We start from the raw sequence: 21,609 nt of genomic DNA, 5'->3' as shown, positions 1-21,609 counted from the left end.
GTGTGAATTGCAGCTCCAACTTAATTAACTCAGTTTCAGCTGAACATTTTGAAGTGAGTGAACTAAAAACGAATCGTGTTCCATAGGAAATCATTTGGAATGAATTTTTCATCATAGGCATTAACTGCTGTGGTATTAGATCTGCAGTCACACTCAACATCGGAAAAGGAAAAGGAAAGGCGCTGCAGCTGTTGGTGGCCAAGTCACGTTCGACAGTCTCTGTCTGCTCCTAAAATACACTTCAGAAGCCCCCTGAGAGAAACCTGATTGGTATGCCACTGAGCAGAACTGGGTTTATTACGCTGGCTGCTCCTGTGTGAAGGCTCTCAGGGTTGGGCCAGGTGAAATGAGGCTGCCCTCCTGCAGGTGTTGTCAGTGATGTTCTGGCCACAGTCCCACTTAATATTACTTAGAGAATAAGGCAAGTGTTTGTGAAGGTTCTGCGTTTAATGCGTCTAAGTGTTGCCTGGTGATGGAAATTCCTGGCAACAGGATATGACATAACAGATTTCTATTCTAGCCCCAAATCCATAACATCTTTAGATTTTAGACTTCTATTCACTGTATTTGAAAGAACAGTTTGAAATTGTGGGAAATTCACTTTTTTGCCTTCTTGCAGACAGTTAGATAAGAAGATTGATACTAGGGATGCAAGATTGATCAGTGGCCGATCGATATTGGCCGATATTCAGTATGTGATTGGGGAGATCGGGATTAAAGGTCCAACGTGTAGGATTTAGGGCCAACTATTGGCAGAAATGGACATAATATTCATTCAAGCATGTTTTCATTAGCCTAAAATCAACTGATAAAAAGAATTGTTTGGTTTTCATTACCTTAATGAGCTTTTTATACCTACAGAGGGAGCAGGTCCTCTATCACTGAGTCCGACATGTAGCACCTGCATATCCAGTTACAGGTATTTCTTAAAGGTACAGAATAAGAGCCTTAACAGCACTGTTGTGAAAATTTACTTGACCTGAATCTTGCTATCATGTGCCCTCGAGTGCTGCTCTGCAGGGAACAGAGATATTTAAGCTGCAAATGATCACTACAGCAAAAAGTGATGACTCTGGCATGGAGATTGCCTCACAAGACAGTATCGATGTTATTTCAGCATTAGTTTTATGTTCTATTCTATTTCAGGAGGAACCTTTTATTCACTTTCACGAGCTACTGATCTAATTTAGCTGTTGTAGCTCCTTACTTAGTTTTGCCATTTTATAAAGGTGTGTTAAAGTTAAGCCCAAAAAATATTCAGTCCCATTTTGTGTGGAACTAAATTTAACAGGTCCAGAATTAATACAACCCTGATTCTAAAAAACTGTGACGTTGTGTGAAACGTTAACAAAAATCGAATCAATCATTAACAAACAAACTGAGTTTACTGTCAACAGTACTGACAGTGTTCCTGAGTCCATGTATTAATATCCTTTATCCAATCATGTGTTCACAAAGTGTATTTATAAAGATCGATGAGGCTGACGAGGTCAAACATTAAATATATTTGTGCTTTTTTCAGTTGAGTTTAAGTCAGAAAGGATTAGGAAGGTATCACATTTTGTTTTATTTTTGTTTTACACAGCGTTCCAACTCTTTTGGGTTGTAGTGTATATAAACACACACAAAAAACCTCATCCCTCCTCATTCCCTTCTTTGGACATCAAAGACCTAAAGAAGTACGGAAGGAAAAAAAACACCTGCACCTGTCGGATGCAGCAGCTGCAGGAGAAAGTGTTTGTGTCAGTGGAGGAATCCGCCACCTTGTGCCTCCAAGCAAACCATTACGAAGATGAAATAACATGTTCTGAGGTGTCACACTGGAGCAACCTTTACTGTGGCCTTGTCTCCTGACAGCCAGCTCCCACATCAGCCAATTTACTTTTTCACTCCCTGGGATGCCAGATCAGGGGCAGGTTGCTATGATAAGAGAGCCACGATTCATCCTGACACCCGAGTCTGATCACACCCGACGTCATACAGCCTTGGTGGGAAACTGCAAATGTCAACAATGTTTCTTTTTATCTGAAAGCCAAGTGTGTGCAGAGGCATTAGTTTGATGAAGTGCCTCTGCCTCACAACTACCAACCAGAGAGGCATGAATTTTAGTGATGGAGCAACTGAGCAACACAATGGTGTAATAATTTAGATGCAATTATTTATGCAGCTATTGTGAATCATGAATAAACAATCAGCACTGAGGCTGCTTTATAATATATCACACAGTTTTCCAACGTACTTTCATCCAGGGCTTAACTTTTTAGACAAACTTAATCAGATCAGTGTTTCCAGAGGTAATTTTACTTGATGTCATTACATTTTATATTATTTCACATATAACACAGCAGTACTCATTCAGAATATTCATACAGTAACTTATATATCTCTGCTACTTACTTCTGTTTAAGTGAGTTTATGATGACTTTCTCGTATATATGCCTGTTACTATAACATGAGCACACAGACTGTTTGATGGCTACTGTTCAGCAGTCAATTCTCCTGACTTGTATTGTATTTTATTGCTCTAACTTAGTCATTGTCTTCATCCATCACAGCTGATGGAAGAGAGGCCATCCCATTGGACAGTCTTTCCAGAGATTTGTTTGACATTTAGCTGACATGGGTGTGTTCAGGCATTAGTCAAACTTGCTGCAGAATCAGCAGAATATTCTTAACACATCCACACCAGGAACACCTCACCCAGGGAGACAGTACACTGCAGCACTTGGGAGTCCCAGTGCTAATATATTTTTATAATGCTTATATAAGATGCTGTGCTGGGTAGGTAAAAGGTGAGTTGCATTCCTTATCCAAGACCACTTTTATTTAAACAAACAAGTGTAAGTTGTTGCAAGTTTGTGACTTAAAAAAAAGTTACAATTTCCATCACACATCTTTATCAACTATACATAACAAATTTTGGCGGTACCTTGTTGTAGTAGCCATAAGTGATGGCATTGGGGTGGACTCCGGCCTTCTTCATCTCAAAGAGGACCCTGACTGCCAGGACAGGTTGGCCGTACTGTCCACACAGCTGCATCAGTACGCGGTAGCAGACCTGCACGGTATATGTACGTGTGTGATTGTTCAGGCAGAAACACAACAAACCCTAAAACAGACTTTGGTGTGAGACAACAGCTGGATGATCTGACGTTAGAATTGTGTAACAAAGTGAAAAATCTAACAAAGAGTCTGGCTGAATAAAAGTCAAACAGGTATTTTTGGGAATGGTTATTGCACCTCGTCAGGGGGCTGCAGCTTCTTTGCCTGCATCTTCCTGAGGATGTCGTAGGCGGTGCGGAGTGCCCGCACCTTGGAGTGGCACACCTTCACGTATGCTGGCAGACAGATGAACCACAGGCCGTAGCAGTGACGGAGCAGGCACTTGGACCACAGCTGGGGGATGGACGAGTACTTCTTAGCTATCTTCTGGGCTGACTTGATCTCCTGTGGATGAAAAAGAAGGGTAAGGAAAATAAATTCTTTAATGCACAAATCAGGCTCATGGTCATGTGGGATTTCACTCTTCTAATCGTTTAGAAGTTCATCCCATCACCCTTGCCCTACTATTAGTTTTCTTATTTTATTTTCATAGTAGTGCTCAAGGCAGTTCTGTATGGATGCTGAATTTTATGTTGTAAAAACTGACTGACTCTATTTTTCCTACTTGTTATCAAGTTAAATAAATAAAATGTATAAATAATAACTTTGTACTGTTGCTCTTATTTTAGGTAACACTGGAAAAGTGAATCAAGAAATGATTGGCAGGGACAGTGGTGAGTTACTGCTATGCTGACCTGCTTAGTGCGTCTAAACATGGGGGCAGGGCTGGTGGGACAGCTGTGCCTGGCAGCGAGGCGGGAGGAGGGGGTCCGCAGGCCCTCCATGGGGTCAAACAGGTCAAGACTTAACACTGGGAAACCATCGTACCTGGAGAGCAGACATACACACATCAGTGACAGCAAGAACATATTTCTTCTGTGTCTGTAATAAAAAAAAAATGTTGGCAATATTTAACTTGATGAGGCCTTCCAAGGTTAAAGGGATCATTAATATAGTTTGCTTGTAATTATCAACAAGGAGAGCTGATAATGAATTCTGGAAATCTGTTGGTCATTATGGGTTATCAGGGGAGCTTGACAAAAGTGGTCCAGTTAGCATAAATTATTTATAGTCAAACATGAGTGCACTGGGGCTGGACTCCTGCGGGTCAACAATCAGCTATTCCAAGAAAGAAATTAACCAACTTTCCCTTCAATATTTCATCCTTTCTAGTTTTCTTCCTGCTGTTAGGTATCAGGCTTGTATTCGGTTAGTCTTGTGGAAGATTTCAAGTAGAGAGATGGCACTTGGTAAAGTAGTTCATCTTTTCTATCTACACACAACATTAAACCAGTGTGCAGTCAGAGAGACCAAAGCTCTCACTTGGTACACGATTCATGTTAGTGGCTGGTTATACAATAAGATGTTCTGTGGTTTCTGGTGCGAAAGTTTGGTTACAGTAACTTGCTGCAAAATGATCCCAATACATAACAAGGTTATAAAAACAGAAAAGTCTAAAATACACATATTTATTCCCATTTGAGAGGAAAGGTCAGTTCCATAAGTACCTGTAGCATAGTGGATATTCCTCCCCCTCAGGCAGAGGAGGCAGCTCTGGAGGTGTGATAAAGACTGTGTGCTCACTGCGCTGGGATTCATCAATCTCTATCAGCCTGGTCTCCTCCGGCCTGTCACTGTCCACCTGCACAACAGAACACACAGACATGGACGCAGATGTTTGGCTGGTGGTACCATGACCCTTCATCTATCACAGCTGATGTAAATAAGGAGCATCCCATCAGACAGGTAAGAACTTTAACACAGATCCTAACTTTGACACGTAATAAACATGTCAGTGTTTGCATAGGAGTGTTTTGACCACACGCAGGCCGATTCACCTTTGAAAACCTTTTTTTTTTTTTTAACTTAAGCATAATTTCAAAACAGCTTTGTAGCTGTCAGCCTGAGGGCAGGATGTCTACACAATGAGGGCCTGAGAGGGCGGATGACAGCAGGTGACCTAGATTTCCCGAGGGCACACACTTCTTTTTTCTGTTTTTTTTAAATGCACGCCACCTCTCTGATGCCACACTATGTCACAGCACACACACACACACACACATGCAGGCGCACGCAAGCACGCAGACACGCACACACGCACACACACACACACACACTCTCCATTTCCTTTACTTGTCTTCTACAGTTCAATATGATGTTTAATGCAACGTCAAATGACACCAGTTATACATATTTGAGTTTAATGCACGTTGTGTATTAGCATGCCATATTATCCATCCTTGTCAAATATAAAAGCAGGTATTATGATGTGATCTATAATGCATCACAATAGGTGTGTTTTAGTTTGACCTTCAATAGGTGACAGACATTTGTGTCTTTCAGTCCACACCCTCAATGTACTCCAAAACCAAGTGGAGACAGGACAACTCTTCCAGAGCCACAGAGACATTATTCAACTGCTGTCACAGGCTGAGTAATACTCCTAATGACGGGTGAACTAAATGAGGTAAATGCTAAATTGGTGGAGTTCCCCTTTAAGGATTACCTGAACTGCTCTATGTGTGCATGTCTGCACATGTGTGAAAAAACAGCCGTTGACTGACATTAGTGATTCAAACTAAAAGAAGAGCAGAAATGTCAGAAACTGTGACCTTCCAAAGTGTGCAGAGTCGACGTAAGACCACAGATTAACAAGTCCCTTCTCCAGTCCAAGTGTGTCGACTCTATAAATCTAAATCTGCACCTCGGGGGAGGTGGAGGTGTGTGAGCAGCAAGTTTATTCTGCAGCGGATATCTCATATTGGACAGTGACCAATTAAACCCATATTTTTATGGGGAATTTATCATCTTGTGGTCATGCACTGTATGTATTCACTGCAGCCATATATTCTGTGAATTTTAGAAAGTTTCATTTTTTATTGCAGTTCAGAAACTCAAATCTAGCCTCAGACAGCCAACTGATTAATCAATATACCAGGACCATTGATCAGTTTAATTTACACAATCAAACGAACCCGGGGCACCCAGGCAGCTCACCTAGCAGAGTATGCACCCCACACAGTAAGTCTAAGTCCTTACTGCAAAAAAACAACAGAAAACCACAATCAAACAACTCAAGATCAACTTGTCGACATACCACATCATCGTATATCTGTGTGTTTCAGGGTTTAATTTGAGATTTTACAGTAATATACAATCAGTTGTAAGGGCTCTTGTGCTGTTTGATACACGGCAGGTAAAAGCCTGCAATCAACTCAGTGGGAGCACTGAATTACTGCAAGGCTGAGTTTCTACCAGCAAGTCTCCAACCATATCCCCATTTCCAGAACTTAGCAGGTTATGGCTGCTCAGTGGTGGCAAGAAAAAACATCTAGGCGGCCAAATGAAATGCAGTGAGCACAATGAATGACACCTATCATTTTCATCACTGACATTTAGAGTAACTGCACATATTTTACCACAGCTACACTGGTGGAGCTGACAGATAAGACTTCAAGTTTTGCGAGTGAATCTTGAAGCAGGAGGATTGAGCTTTATGGTGGACATAAAAAATGAAGGGTCACGGACAGAAGCATCATAAATTGAGAAGTGCTTAACGACAGGCTTTAGCGCTACAACCAATGATTCTTTTCATGGTGGACGGAAGGGAAGTGAAGCACTTGCTGGAAGTTCATAATTTAGTTAGTTAGTCTGACAGATTAAAGATGATTTAAGTTTGATAATAACCTCAGTCAAAGCAGTAAAGTGTGGGAGACAAAAGTGTCCGTTCTTTGCTTCAGTCTGAAGCCCTTTTGGCTGAGAAAACTTTCATTAATTCTCTTGTGTCTTACACAGCACATCAAAGGCTAATATAATGTTCTGTGATGTTTCTCTGAGCACAGATTAAACCACAATGTTAAAAGCCCATTAGCTAAGATGTCTGGAAAGCAATTAGAGAAGAACTACTGCTCTTTAGCATTGGACGGAGCCAGTTGAGAGTCAGAGAACTGATCTGCATGCTTCCTGGATGCCTCCACATGGAGATATTCTGGACATGTCCACCTGGGTAGAGACCCTGGGGCAGAAACAGAACACATCGGAGGGACTCCATATCCCATGTTGGCAAGGAACCAGCAGGAAGTGCTAAAGGAAATAGCTGAGGAAAAGGACATCTGGCCGGAGAAGAGTCTCATAAAATGTTGGCTTGATGATAAGAAACATCTTAAGAACTCAAGAACAATTTAGTGATCGCAGGAAAACTGTTTGTGGTTTGTGTAATCTCACCATCTTATGTAAGATATGGGTGCAATTTGGTTTGATTGAAGTGACTTTATCGATGATGATACGGGTATTAATAGTGGTGGTTTTTTGGAGCCTACTCAGCTCAACTGCTGCTTCTTACCATCTTCACAAGGACAACAAGAAAAATGAGTCTTGAGCTTCATTGTACTATCCTCACACTTGTGTATCATCTAATGTTCTCCTTCTCATAATGTCAATTTCAAGAACTGAGTGTTCTACCACGGCCCAATGCTCACAAACATAATGTAACTTATACCTCTGGATATCTGAGTGAGGAGCTTTTTGTTATTTAATGCAAGACAACCTGCACTGTTCCACAGAGACTGGAGACAGCTGTGATGATGAAGCAGCAATCTGTCTGACAAGCAGCTTCTGCAGTTCAGACGTCAGGATAAAAAACACAGACAGGTGAGACGACAGCATCTCGCCTGTGTCTCTCAAAGAACATTCAGGTCATCTGAATCAGACTGGGAGCTTTCCTCGAGGCTGAGTGACAGAGAGAGGGACTCCAGGCGTCTGCTGAATGACTGCAGATGAACATGCATATGTAGTTTAACACAGAAACAACTGGGATTCCATGTATACCTGTACATTATCCACACATATTCAGCCAAAATACCTACTGACTGCATGTTTTAAGGAATGGTCTGACAAAAACCTCCAACGAACACCTCTAAAACTGCAGAAAGTCAGTAATCAGGAACAGTCGAGCACACAGACCGTTTTTATTGCTGGAATTTGACGTTTGACGGTTATTTTTGTGGAGATAAAACAGAAGAAGTTTTGTTTCTCTTGCGCAGAGCCCAGCCAGGTGTTTCCTCGTGTATCTACTCTTTATGCTAAGATAAGCTATCTGGCTTAGCTCCAGCTACATATTTACCGTAGAGACATGAGCGTGGTATTGATCTTCTCATCTATCTCCGGACAAGAAAACAAAAATAGATATTTCTCAAAATGTCAAACTACTCTTTTGACTCTCATGTGATACTAAATAGTGGCCTCTGATGTCAAAATGTAGGTAAGAATACCTGTGATGCACACATCAAAGGAATTTTTAATTGTGGTCCTGATTTACTTATAAAACGCCACAATTGTTTATATTAAAATTTGCCCCTTACTGTTGCCCCCTTACTTGCAGCTATTAATTGCTGTAATTATATTTCATTTGCATGATTAGTTTTGTATTTCGTCGGAAATTAATTAGTTTTGTTGCTGTAATGAACTAGCTTCCCTCCGGGATCAATACATTTTAGCCTTATCTTTCTGTATGTGACTGCTGTGTGTTTGTGTGTAGTAGAGTGTGACGTGTGTGTTCTCTCCTAGAGAGTAGATAATGTAATCCAGCCACAGTGCAGAAAGGCAGTTGGAGGATTTAATGGCCCATGGAGCTGACACACAGGAAGGACGAGGAGACCCGGCATTGCCGCAGACCTGAGAGCGCTGGGAGGGAAGGCTGTGGGTGCTGGCCTTGGGATTCACTTTCACTATGTCTCAATTACAGCCAGAACACACACACGCACACGCACACATCCAAGGACATCCAAATCTATTTCAGAGTCTGTTACAAATGTCACCTGAAAAAACCAGTGACCCATAGACGTGAGCGGGAAACCGAGCGACTGCCTGGACTTTAAGACTGCAAACACAAGAAATGTAACTTTCAGCATACAAACAGTTTGACAGAGGACCACAACCCTGAGAGCACACAGGGTCAAAATGCTCAAACTGCTCCCTGTGGAGCACACACCCACAGGGCAAGGCAATCCATAATGCCACACTGAAGAATATGAAGAAGATGAGAAAAAACTACCATTAGTACTTCAGAAATCACTGAAGCGTTAAAAGTCCTCACTCCCTCGAGTCATGAAAAATTTAGGGCAGAAATCTTTCCAGAAAACAGTGCACATGGATTTTCTATGAAACTGTACTTCCTCTATCTCAAGACGAAAAAACTGCTGTTGCAGCAAACTTGACATGGACACTGAATATTCCAACATTCATTAAAAAAAAGGAAAGATTCTAGGAAGGTTCGGATCATAAGGAACTTATTTAAATTAGCTCAAACTGAGGCTGTGGTTGTCTAAAGACATATTACTTGCTTCTAGGAGTCTAGCACCACATTTGCACCTTGATACATTATCTGGATAATAAATGATCTGATCTTGCCTCTGCGTTTACACCAGGTATTTGTAACGTATCCTCTTTACTCGTCTTCACTGAGATTGGATTTCTGGCAGAGCAAAACCTCATGCATAATGAGTAAACCTAACTAAGATCCAATCACAATGTGAGCCAGACTACCTCCAGATGTGGTCAGAAGCATTCACAACTTGCATTAACATACGTTTTTCCCTTATCCAGATAATGTAACTGGACACAGATCACATTTTAATATCAGGTGTAAATGGAGTCCAGGAGACAAATGTTTCCTGTGTTTTGAGCTTAAGTAATTGTGTTGTTTGCTGAGACCATGCACATATCCACCATCTGCAAACAAAACGTGTCATGTAGAACAGTTTAGAATCGAGATAACAACAGACTTACCTTGCCTCCTTTGTCTGCACTCCGCTCTGAATTGTAGAGCTGCTCGCAAACAGAGGCAGAAAGGGAAAGAGAAGGAAAAACTCAAGAAATTAGAAGAGAAAAAGAGAGAAGCAGGTTTGGTTGAAGACATGTGAAGTAACAGGAAAATGGAAACTACTAATACTACAATAGGTGGAGCACAAAGAGGCCTGGTGAGAAACATAACACCACTCCAAAAGAAGCTAACCGGTCACCCAAACCCTGAAAGGAAATTCCACAGAGTTCCACACTGCATCAAAATGAATACACACACATGCTGTTTGTTTAATGATTAAATACCACACTTACTTTGTCCACACAGTCATCGAAGAAGGCCAGACTGGCGTCTTTGTCGCTGACAAAGGAGCACTCCTCAATGAAGCGGATGAACATCTGGGTTTTGGTCATCAGTGAGTAGAACTTCTGGTGGGAGCGGTCGCGGCTCTTTAAGAACCCTGAGAAAACACATGTTACAAACGTTAGTGATCTTACCTCGTTGACTACTGTCAGGGATGATTCACAGATAAATTGAGATGCAGCAGCAGGTTCATTTACAAAGCTCAACTCATTTCATCTGCTGAAAAGAGGCAGAGCAATGTAGGCACTTCTGAGTGAATTTGTGGTTAAGAAATCCATTACCCCATAGAAGGCTCTCTATATACACACACGTCTATATGCACAGCTTCCATTTGTCTTGGTTTGGATAATGCAAGCCAACACAAAGTTATTAGTGTAATGGCCAATTTGGGATGTACAACAATGTGCTGTACAGTTTCCTTGATAGATGCTGAAAGCAGCTTAACTGACTAATGAGCCACTGCTGTTGTAAGACTGACAGGAGGATGGATGGCCACTGGCTCACAGCACGGAGGTGGAAGCCAAACACTTCCTACAGCTGATAAATATTTTAATCCAACCTGGACCATCAATTGATTATGATCAAAACTCCTCTCACACACAGCTCCTTATTTCTTTCTTTCAGTAAGTACAATCAAGTCCAGTAAAGCCTAAAAAGGCCTCTGGGCACACGTAGTGTCCAAACTAGTGATTTGATGATTAGTTGATTAATTACTCTTTCCCAATCCATCCCCATTTGCTGGTTAAAGTGCTTCAAACATCAACAGATTCTTGCTTTTCTTTGTTTCATATCACTGCAAGTTGAATACACTTGGCCTCTGGTGTTGTTATTATGTGGAAAACCTACAAACATCAACCCAACAGTGAGACTGAGTGCAATGAATATAGACAAGATATGAGCCAGTAATACGGTAAAACAGACAAGTTGGGACACTGTCTGTTTTATTTATGTAAAACATAATATTATTTATGTACAACATAAAAAAACAGAATGTTATAATCTGCTATTCCTTTTTGAAATATGCTCAATTGAAAGCAGTACAAAGACAATATATTAAAATTTTTATTTATTGATATTTGTAAATATATGCTATAGATGAAGCAACATGTTTGAAACAAGTTGGGACAGGAGCAAGAAAAGACTGGGAAAGTTGTGAAATGCTCCAAAAACACCTGTTTGGAACATTCCACAGGTGAAGAGGTTGACTGGTAACAGGTGATGGTGTCATTATTGGGTATGAAAGGAGCATCCTGGAAAGGCTCCGTCGCTCACAGCGAGGATGGCGCGAGGTTCACCACTTTGTGAACACATGATTGGATACAACATTTTGTAAAACTGTTGTCATGAACATAGTTTGTTTGCAAATGACTGAATTGTATTTTTAGTTTTTGCACAGCGTTCAATCTTTTTTGGAATTCAGGTGGTCCTAAAATACACTTCTATATACTGCGGGTTTGACTTTCTGAGGAAATGCAGATGCAATCTGCATGTAATACTGTTAAAGTTACAGATGTGGGACTTAAAGCACTAAAATCATATAAAGGAAGAAACTGGTTTTAGGTTGCATCAGGGAAACACATAAAACAGTCCATATGGGCAAATTATCATACTGTGTAATTTTTTTGTTGTTATAAGTACTAGGTCTGAGAACGCTCACATGATCTACGAGTTGTTACATCTTTCCTTAAGTCATTATGTAATGTACTGCAGTCGTTCCTGTTTGCTATATCAAATAACTCTCACTGGACACAACCTCGGCTACAGCTATCCCCCAGCCGAGCAGCCGTGATTTCACCCTAACTCATTTCAGCTGTGATGTGAACCAGCTTTTATGGGCCCCGATCCAGAGGCCACACACAAGCCTCTGGAGCATTTAGCAGCTCAGCTGCTGACTGACTAACCTTCAGTCTGCAAACAGCCTTGAACCTCCAACCCAGCATCGTCACATTCCTCAGCCTTCCCTCCCAAAGAGGTTCTGTGTGTATTTACTCAGAGGTTGGGATGGACACTTATGAAATCTCATGTATTAAACAACACCATCTGTTTTTGAGGCTGGCCAGCTGTAGAGAGGAAGGTGCTACAGATGACGCAGTATTAGTTTATATATTCATAGACTCATTAGCGCTAATCATGCACTGTAACTGTTCAACTGTGACTGAAACTGGCTTCACAGTCTTTACTGAAGACTGAATAATGAAGGAAAAGGTGGAGCAAATGAAACTTTTTTGGATGACAAACATTCTGATCTGACTATAATAAACCAATGTTATGGTCAGTGTGCTCAAACGAGCATACTGGTTCTCAAACTCAGTACTTTTGGTTTTCTCTCATTCGCTGTTTTGATTGAATCATGATCTAAGGAACTGAATGCACATGAGATTTTGCCCTGAGGTGATTTCTAGATGTAGAAAAGACTGGAAGGAATGACATTCCTGATATTTCTCAAACAGATCGGCAGGGTGGGAAATTCAGCATTAATCATAAAAATAGCTCCATCCGAGTTAAAAATGGCCAGTTATAAAAAATGTGTGCAGGAGTACAAATCAGTGACAAATGTAAACAGGTCCCTCCCAAAAGAAATCTTATTCCATCTGGCTTCAACGTTTTACAGTCCTTGAGCATTAAAGTTAATTCTCAACCTTGGAAAAAATTGTCTGACAAAATACTCTTGACTGGAGGCTTTTTACATTAATTCAACAATCTACTCATCAAAAGGAAACCTGTCACAACATGCCACAGCTCCTTCAGATTATATTCTGCTTAAATGACTAAATAGAAAAGTTTCTATGAGCTTCTAAATCATGGTGGGAGACTTGCTTGCCCTCTAAAAACGGCAGTAATTACGTGCTTTCTAGTGTTTATTCAATAGAAAGCACAGTAAACCAATAATTCTACCAAGCACTCATCACTTCCATTGTTCTTAGTTAGCAGCGGACTAGCTGGCCTTGCACATGATTACTGATTACTGGCATTAAGAAAGTTTGAACCACCTGCAATCAGCAAACATTTTGGTGGGAATCATTCAGAAAAAATTCTTTCAGAGGAAAAAAATTGACTCATGACTCTGTCAACAGTGGACTCGTTTTATGTGTTTGTGTGTTAGGCGTTTGAGGAGGCTGCTGGGGAAACGAACAGCTGGGTTTATCTGTTCACCCCATTTCCTCTGTGACTCTGATTGGGCTGTCTGACTCGAACGCAATGGCCATGATAAATGGTTTCAATGTATTGGTTACAATTGGTCAGACTGACATATTTCCAGATACCTTGCAAGTCAAAAAGCGAGCTGGCGTCCGTGGCTTTCTCGGAGGGTGCCTGGGTGATAGGTCGTAAGAAAGAACGGTAGCCTTTCAAAATGGCTGCCATGAAGCGCAGGAAGGCTTCCTGGATCTCCAGCTCCAGCGTGTGGAGGCTCTTCCCACAGCTCAGCTCCGATGAATCACTCATGCTCAGCTCCAGCAGCCCGTCAGGGCGGTACTGACCTGCAGGCAAAGCAGCAAAACCAAGCAGCTGTCATGCTGTACTGGAATCTCAACATTCATGTCAACATAGTGATAAATCATGAAAACAGTGCTGAAACTGTTGCATCATTTGCATTTTGATGAAGTCGTAATGATCAAAGGATATGCATTGCTTCAAGTTTTTAAGTACTCGTTTTACAAATGAGGATTAGGCTTATATAATTAGGAAAATAAACTCGAATTATATCAGAGTTTCCAAAGGTCCATAAGGTTTAATGTCTCAACTGAAACCTCCAGGCATATCAATATTCAGTACTTCTAGCAGAAAACTGGGTAGATTTTCAACTTCACTGAATCAGAAAATTATTTTATTCAATTTCTACAGCTCAATAAGCAGCAGGTTTCAATGCCTCTCAATGAGCGTGCTCCACGAATGGCAGGGAAAGTTGACAGTATTACAATAAGCGCCGCGGCAGGGCACTTGGGTAATTAGGAAATTTCGCTATGATGGGATTACTGCTGGCTTTCAGTTAGCTGGATGGAGAGCAGAACAGTAGAGACTGAATGGAGAATAATGAATGAAGCTTAACAAAGCCTGTGAGGACTTTAATTAGCCACAGATTTTCTTTTATTTTTGACCACACTGAGGGTCAGAAAACAAAGTGATATAGTGTAAGAATACTCATACTCTATATGGATTCAAACAAATTACATGTTAGTGCAAACGTGACATTTTGAACCAGTGACAGCTCTACCAGCTTCAATTCCACTGAACACAAAAAGAAATGAACCACTCAATGAAAAAGTTTGTTGAAAGTGTACTTTGTCATGCATGCAGGACTGAAATTAACAAAACAAAATCAAACAACTGACACACTGTTAGAATAAATAGTTCTACGAGATCATTAATCAACTCACCGTCAACCAGCTGCTGGTAGAGATTGCTCAGCACATTCATTAGGTTTTTACAGGCTTTCTTTGGCAGGATCTTCCATGTGAGGGCTCTCTTATCTTCATTGCTGGAAAAGCAGAAGCAAACACTGAGTTCTGGAGAGGCTGAGCGGCCAAAACCAACATGGACAGTTGTCCAGACCAGCCTAACGCTGTCTGACTGGCAATGAGGCCAAAAATGAAATGAACCATTTCTGACCGGACCTGAACAATGCATTTTCTTCACATTAAAATGAGTCTGACACAACAGAATAACCATTTCAGGCCAGTTCCAGGAAAACCGCCTGTCTCTAAACTTAGAACTCATGACCTGGCAGTTATGTGGTTTTGGGAAAAAAAAAAAAAAAAACGATGCAGCAAAGGAAACAATGTTGAGCTCTTAGCTGGAAGTGCTCTGCAATATATATGTGGCTCACTGCCTTGTAGTTAATCCTACACAGAATGATGCCCTGAAATATTCATCATGACACGGCAGCAGAGTAGTGAAGACAGACTGAGCTCCGCACAAGTCATTTTATTCCTCACATCAATAGCTTGCTTACAGAACTCCACAGCAAATGCAAGGTTTTTAGGTGTTGTGCTCACTGGAAGATGGTGTTTGTGTCCAGGTCCACGCAGCTCACGTCTGGTGGGGGGTCATACAGATCAAAGTAGCGAGAGTCAACTCCTACAATGAATGGACAGGGGGCACTCAACACGTCAGCCAATGCCAGGGGGCATAGAGGAATATACGGGCATGGCCAGTGGAACGGGAAAATCATCTGAGGAGGAGGATGAAGATGTGAAAGATAAAGTGAGGTGTCTCAAAGAGGTAAATCAGCTCAGGAGAACATTCTGCTGTATTCCATCAAAATCTAACAAAACTTTTCTCTCTGTTCCCACAACTGCCAGTGACCAATTCAACTATCACAACCATATTAGACATTAATCATTCATACTGATAAAAAGAAAGAAAAATACATTTAAAAAAGAAAAAGTGGATGCCAGCATGAAAACTGTGAAGTCAGTACAGTGAGAGGGACATTCATCCCTGGTTGGGAGGAGATATGTAACCTCTTTGCACAGCCAAAGGCAGTAACTTACAGACACCAGAGCTTCAGTGACGCTGGTCAGTACGGCAGGTCGTAACGAGTGAACCAGGATCTTATGTTCAGTGACAGCAAACACGAGCAACGTGACAGCGTTCTCTGGTCCGAGGTTCTGGAGCAGGGTGGAAAATCTACCGCCACTATGGAAAACATAAACGTGCAAAAATCAATAAAAACGTTCATTATTGCCCATATTTTTAGAGGGAATTCCAACAGGGTCACTCAAACTTTTCTGTCCCTTGAGGACATTTTGGGTTCCAAAATACTCTTCAGACCAGTGAGGTTGCTGTCATGTGCATCTGATATTCTGAATCTGGCATTCTCTGTATTCTATTTTTATGTGTATGAAGGGAGCTGACTGATTTTGAACATGTCGTTCATCAGAAACTCTCCAAACTTCAAAGATAGCCCGTATCTGAACATATGTTGTTCCACACATACAGTACATAGACTGTATCTTTCGGCCAATCAGTACCAAAATGCATCATTCCGTAAATTTTAGCACAAAATTAGCAGTGTCAGGTAACACCAGAAAAGCTTGCGTGCTGCAGCTCTTACCTGAGCGGCAAAGGAGAAGACACTGGCTGGCTCAACATCAAACTGTCATGAGGGGAAAGCTGTAGAAAAGCTGGAAAGTGAGATAAAACCAACCGAGCAAAAGAATGCCTGCACTGAATCATTTAAATATTCATCCATAATGGAGGACTTAAACTATTGCATCCCACAGGCAATCCCAAACACCTTCAGAAAACATCATTATTGTCTGCAAAAAAAATAATTATCCATTTATAACATGCACCATATGCAGCAAACATCAAAGAGAATGTTTTATTCTTGTGACCTAAACTTAAACTCACCTGCACCAAGATGCGGGGCCTCTGGGAGGAAGGGAAGGGAACTTTGTGCATAAAATGCGAGATGTGCCTGAGAAGAAGAAGAATTGGGGGGATGTGAGGCCAAAAATAACAGCAGTGGGAGGCTGACTAATCCGTCAATGCACCCCTCTCAGATGGGTGAGAGTTATGAGCAGCAGTAAAAACATAAAAAGCATGAATCTTCTGCTACACATCACCTGAGCAGAGTGATGTCAAGGAAATATCCAACCTGAAGCAACAGTATTTGGTGGTGTATTTTGCATTTCTGAACTTATTTTGTTATTTGATGTATTGGTCTTTGTCGATGGACACTGTAATCTAAATCCAGCGTTGTGTTTTAAATTGGACATGTTTTTACTAATCTGATAGATGGAAACATGCTAACATCACCATAAAGACTAATTTGGAACAAATATTACGGAAAAATAAAAAACCGTCAGGAGAGCAACACCCTATAAAAGCTCATCAAATGGGCTGATTTAATGTCAGGTACAGGCAGGTAATGGTGTCCTCTTTTGAGACCCATTTTTTAAGATATGTTTATTTACATTGGCACCATTAAAAGTATGCAGAATTAGCTATTAGTAGTTCCTGTTCACAATGTATCCATGGATGTACAAACAACTATCACTAAGTCACTCTGATACTGTAGAAAACTTAAAAATGTGAAGATTCTAAGGGAAGTTCTGAAGCATTTTTTCCCTATCATTTATCAGCAGATTGATGAATGTTTATTCACGATGGACACCACAGATAATGATATCCACAATGATTGATATCATTGTGTTTTATCTGTGTGTGTTAAGATTTAACTGAGCTCCTACGAGAGGCTTGAATTCACCTCACTCAGTGTCTTTGCCTCTCGCCTCTCCCTCTGCGGCCTCCTGGGGAGGCTTTTCACTTTTCTTTTTTTCAGTTTGTTTTGCAGAATGTCCGTGTCTACGTTAATCCCATCTGAATGGGGCTTTAGAGAAATCTTTTAACATTATCAGGTGATTATCAAGCAGTAATTCAACAGAGCAGAGGATATATATTACATATTGTAGTATTCAGACCCATCCGCCAAAAATTCTGCAAAAGGGGCGCAACTATTTAGAACAATTAAATAAAACTGGTTGCTACACCATAAACCTATGCAATATCATCATCTACACTGTACTTCGCAACTCTATAAAGAACAAAGTGTAAAATTAACAATTAGCAAAAACTGAGAGCACAAAATGATGAAATTAAGAGCTAAAAAATTGTACTCACTTCTCGATGGGCAGGGCATGTGGGCCGGAGATGGAGTAGCGATAGAGGAATGTGAGGAACTTGCGGAAAGCATCAAAGAAAGGCCAGTGGGACAGCAGACAGATACACTTGTTGGTGTAAACAGAGCGCGGGGTTGTGGTGCTGTTGGTGCTGCTGCTGGTGGCTGCCATCGTAGTGTTGGAGGAGGAGGGTTTGTGTGGATCTGGGTTTAGGAGACCCAGCTGGGAGCGCTGCTGATCGGTCAAACACTCCTGCGGGTAGGTCTCATAGAACTGAATGGCAGCACCATACACCTGAAACATAGGATGTCATGTATAATGTCTGTCACAGTTCAGCGTTACTGAGACATCAGTGCAGCATGAACACACAGTAACTGCACTAAAAACAGAGTCATCATTAGTTAGTGTAGTGGTATACATTTCTGATGTGACACTGCTACACACACACACACACACACACACACACACACACACACACACACACACACACACACACACACACACACACACACACACAGAGAGAGAGAGAGAGAGAGAGAGAGAGAGAAATAAAGTAAGCATAAAGTATCGCTGTTTAACCTTTATTGAGCATCAGTACAATGAGTGCCATCTGTGGCCAAACAAACAGCAGTTATCTGAGCCAGGGGCAGCATTAGGACAAATAAATCCCCTCTGCTTCCTGGAAATATGAGACTTTCCCAATTCACGCATACATCAAAGCTAAGTGGCTTATCTGCTGGCCGCCTGTGTGGGTCAGTTTTCCCCCAAAGGGGGCTGAAGTGGCCGATGTCTTTGTTTGCAGATGACTGAACTGGGGGCGCCTGTGTGTCTGCAAGTATACATATGTTATGTCCAGAAATGAGCCTTACTTGTTTGCACCTATTGTACTTCTATTCTATGAATACAGATAAACGGCAGTCGGATCTGCTTATTTAGAAGGCACAAAACATCGTTTTGTTTTTTTTGCTCTTTCAAGGTAGAGACAATTACCCAATCCTCACCTATCCAAGGGACTCATTCTGGGATAGTTTAGCAAAATAATTTTGGGAGAATCGGAGATCAAAATATCGCTAAAAAAAAAAGTCAACAGAAGGTTCTCATAAGTACAGAAACACAGCAATATGGGTCAACAATTGAGTCCGCCGTTAAACAAGGAATCTGCAGACTGCCAGAGCCCTGCAGAGTCTCCCTTTCACCTTGGCCAGTAAAACAAAAGTCAGCATACACACTGTCCTCACCAGATATCTCCCTGCATGGGCTACAGCAAGCCTTCGAAACCCACATGCAAACACAAACACACAGAGACACGCACACACACACACCTGTACACATACAAACTTGACTCAGCAGCAGCAGACTGTAGAGGGTTTGGCACCGGCGATCGTTGATGACCCCTAACTGGCCTTGTTCAGAAGAGCCACTGCTATCTAAACATCAGTAGGCTTGGGATGTTATTTGTTTTCAATCACGATTGTGTTTCACCACATCATTCACTAATATCTGTCAACACAAGCCTCATCCCAACTGGACCACTTTCCAAAGCCACAGACCAGCACAGCGGGAAGGGGTTTATGTTTGGATTTGGAAACCAAGGAAGCGTGTGTATGTCTGTTTGTGTGTGTTATGTGGTGTGCTGAGCTGCTCCTCCAGGCAGTGCGTGAGTGAACATATGTGTGTCATTCAGACTGCGTTTCTTTTATAGTTGTACAGAATGGGGGTATAATATACTGTATGTGTCACGAGGAAGCAGTGTAAATCAAGAAATAAATTCAGTTTGGTGCAGTGAAAACAAACCATCTGTGACACAAACATGAAAGAATCTGGTTGATGAACATAAGTGGACAGGATAATGACAGGATGAAGAGGACTTTGGTTCTGTGCTCTGCTGGATCATTTGTGGCAGGAATGTGCTGAAGACTACGGAAGGAAAAAATAGAGAAAATTTCCAGATATGATGTTGTTATCAATTAATCAGCCTGCTTGACATGCAGGTCCACACTACACATTGAAGAGATTTTGGGAGACGTGCATGTCAGCCTGCAGTGACCCATAACACCCTTATCTGCGTATGTTCACAAAGACATTCACCTACATCTCCACAGAAGCATAACCCCAGTCCCAGACTGATCTGAGCCGCCTCAATCAATCCATCATGGTGGATAATGGGTTATGATGGGACATTTGATTGGCCTTGCTTCATCAGAACTCCAAAATAACCTGCAGAATAATCTCTGTTAAGTAGGTAAGTGTGTGATACTCTGCCACAATGATTCGTGTAGTGTGTTACAGCTAAACCCACACATGTCCAAGTATGTTTTAGGTCTTAAGATATTATTTTTATTATTTAAATTTTTGTTGGATTTTCTTCATCCATCTTACCAGTACTGGAGTACGACAAAGGTAATGAATTTCTTCTGCATTACCATTGAAAGACTTACTTTCACTCGATCATGCAGATCATCATTACATTGTTTATATAATATCTCTTTATTTTAGTGACTAACGACCACGACTCAGGTTAAAGACACAGCTGCATAGACAGAAGCAGTGAAAACCTGAACCTGCCACAACATCAGCTTCTTTCAACCCAGCTAGCACAATGAAACAGGGCTAAAAGCTCATCAAAGCCTCCGAAACCAGAAAACTTTAAAAGGGACATGTGCATGTTTGTGTGTAACTACATGTGAGTGAGCGAGTGTCTGATTGAGGGAGAGAGTACATTGCTGTCAGGTAAAAACCTCATGGCTCAAACATTTTCAGACCAAAACAAGGACAACCTCGTCAATTATGTTAAATGCATTAATAAAGTGCTGACACATGTACTACATTATTCAGTGGGGTCTTCATGATTAATCTATATTTTTAAAAAATAGGCCCATCCTAAAAAAAAGAAACCCTAGATGTGGAGTTACACGGTTTTCCCCTGACAAGAGCAGCATGCATGGCTGACCCACTTTCCCTTCTGGCATGCAGAGCATTGTGGTTTTCTCTTGCCCCACTATAGTGCATTAGTCTGTGAGTATGTCAGCTGTATGGATGGCAGTTAACGTCTGTTGATGAGGTCTAACAGTCACTGGCATCCTCTCATATCTGAAATCTTGTTAGTCGTCTGTATAAGATAAAAAGAAAGGAAGCAGAATAGAAGCGTGAATCTATCCATTCATATGATTTACCTTCTCTCCAGAGGCTCCGGTGAGGACAAAGGTGGAAAAAACAGGGAGGGAGTATTTGGTGTTAGCGGGCCAGCACTCGATTGTGGCCCCCATGGGAAGGCAGAAGAGAGGGACAGACTCTGGCAGAGGGAATGACTCATAGTCCTCCTCCGGATATCTGCTGAATAAACCTAACAGGCAAAAATACACGAATTAAACAAACTGTGAACTTCATTTAGAGAGCTGCAAGGTGCAACCAACCCCCCTGTGATTACCAATTAACGGCTAATTTTGATGCAAAACCGCCTTTCCACTAATCTTAAAATGAAACAAAACAAGTTCAGTTTATTATAATCACAGTGATAATGTACGACTCTATTGGGCCAGTGCTTCATCGCCTGCCTTTGTAATAAGCAATCAGTGCTTGGTAATCAGGCCTTTGGGTCATTAGTCACTGTCAGTGGACACAAACAAGAAACAATGAAGTACTGATTTTATTTTGTGCACTTTTTTAACTCTCTGTACTACAGCTAACTTTGGCTGAAGGACTCTTTTGTATGGCATCACC

At 41.3% G+C, this 21,609-nt stretch overlaps 1 protein-coding gene across 1 annotated transcript in view; it reads right to left on the bottom strand.

Annotated features, from left to right (window-relative positions):
• Positions 1-21,609, bottom strand: part of LOC121622336 (C-myc promoter-binding protein-like) — a 66,023-nt gene that overhangs the window by 18,716 nt on the left and 25,698 nt on the right. Inside the window, exons 5-18 of the mRNA XM_041959572.1 lie at positions 21,063-21,232; positions 17,891-18,183; positions 16,619-16,685; positions 16,320-16,378; positions 15,757-15,901; positions 15,259-15,434; positions 14,641-14,741; positions 13,528-13,743; positions 10,216-10,361; positions 9,889-9,927; positions 4,611-4,744; positions 3,798-3,930; positions 3,241-3,447; positions 2,930-3,058 (exon numbers count right to left, since the gene is read on the bottom strand). Coding sequence (XP_041815506.1) covers positions 2,930-3,058; positions 3,241-3,447; positions 3,798-3,930; positions 4,611-4,744; positions 9,889-9,927; positions 10,216-10,361; positions 13,528-13,743; positions 14,641-14,741; positions 15,259-15,434; positions 15,757-15,901; positions 16,320-16,378; positions 16,619-16,685; positions 17,891-18,183; positions 21,063-21,232 — 2,015 coding nt within the window. The remainder of the gene's footprint in view (positions 1-2,929; positions 3,059-3,240; positions 3,448-3,797; positions 3,931-4,610; positions 4,745-9,888; positions 9,928-10,215; positions 10,362-13,527; positions 13,744-14,640; positions 14,742-15,258; positions 15,435-15,756; positions 15,902-16,319; positions 16,379-16,618; positions 16,686-17,890; positions 18,184-21,062; positions 21,233-21,609) is intronic.

The sequence above is a fragment of the Chelmon rostratus genome, chromosome 1, assembly GCF_017976325.1.
Source record: "Chelmon rostratus isolate fCheRos1 chromosome 1, fCheRos1.pri, whole genome shotgun sequence".
Lineage (NCBI taxonomy): Eukaryota > Metazoa > Chordata > Actinopteri > Chaetodontiformes > Chaetodontidae > Chelmon > Chelmon rostratus.
This window is presented reverse-complemented; position numbering and strand designations above follow the sequence as displayed.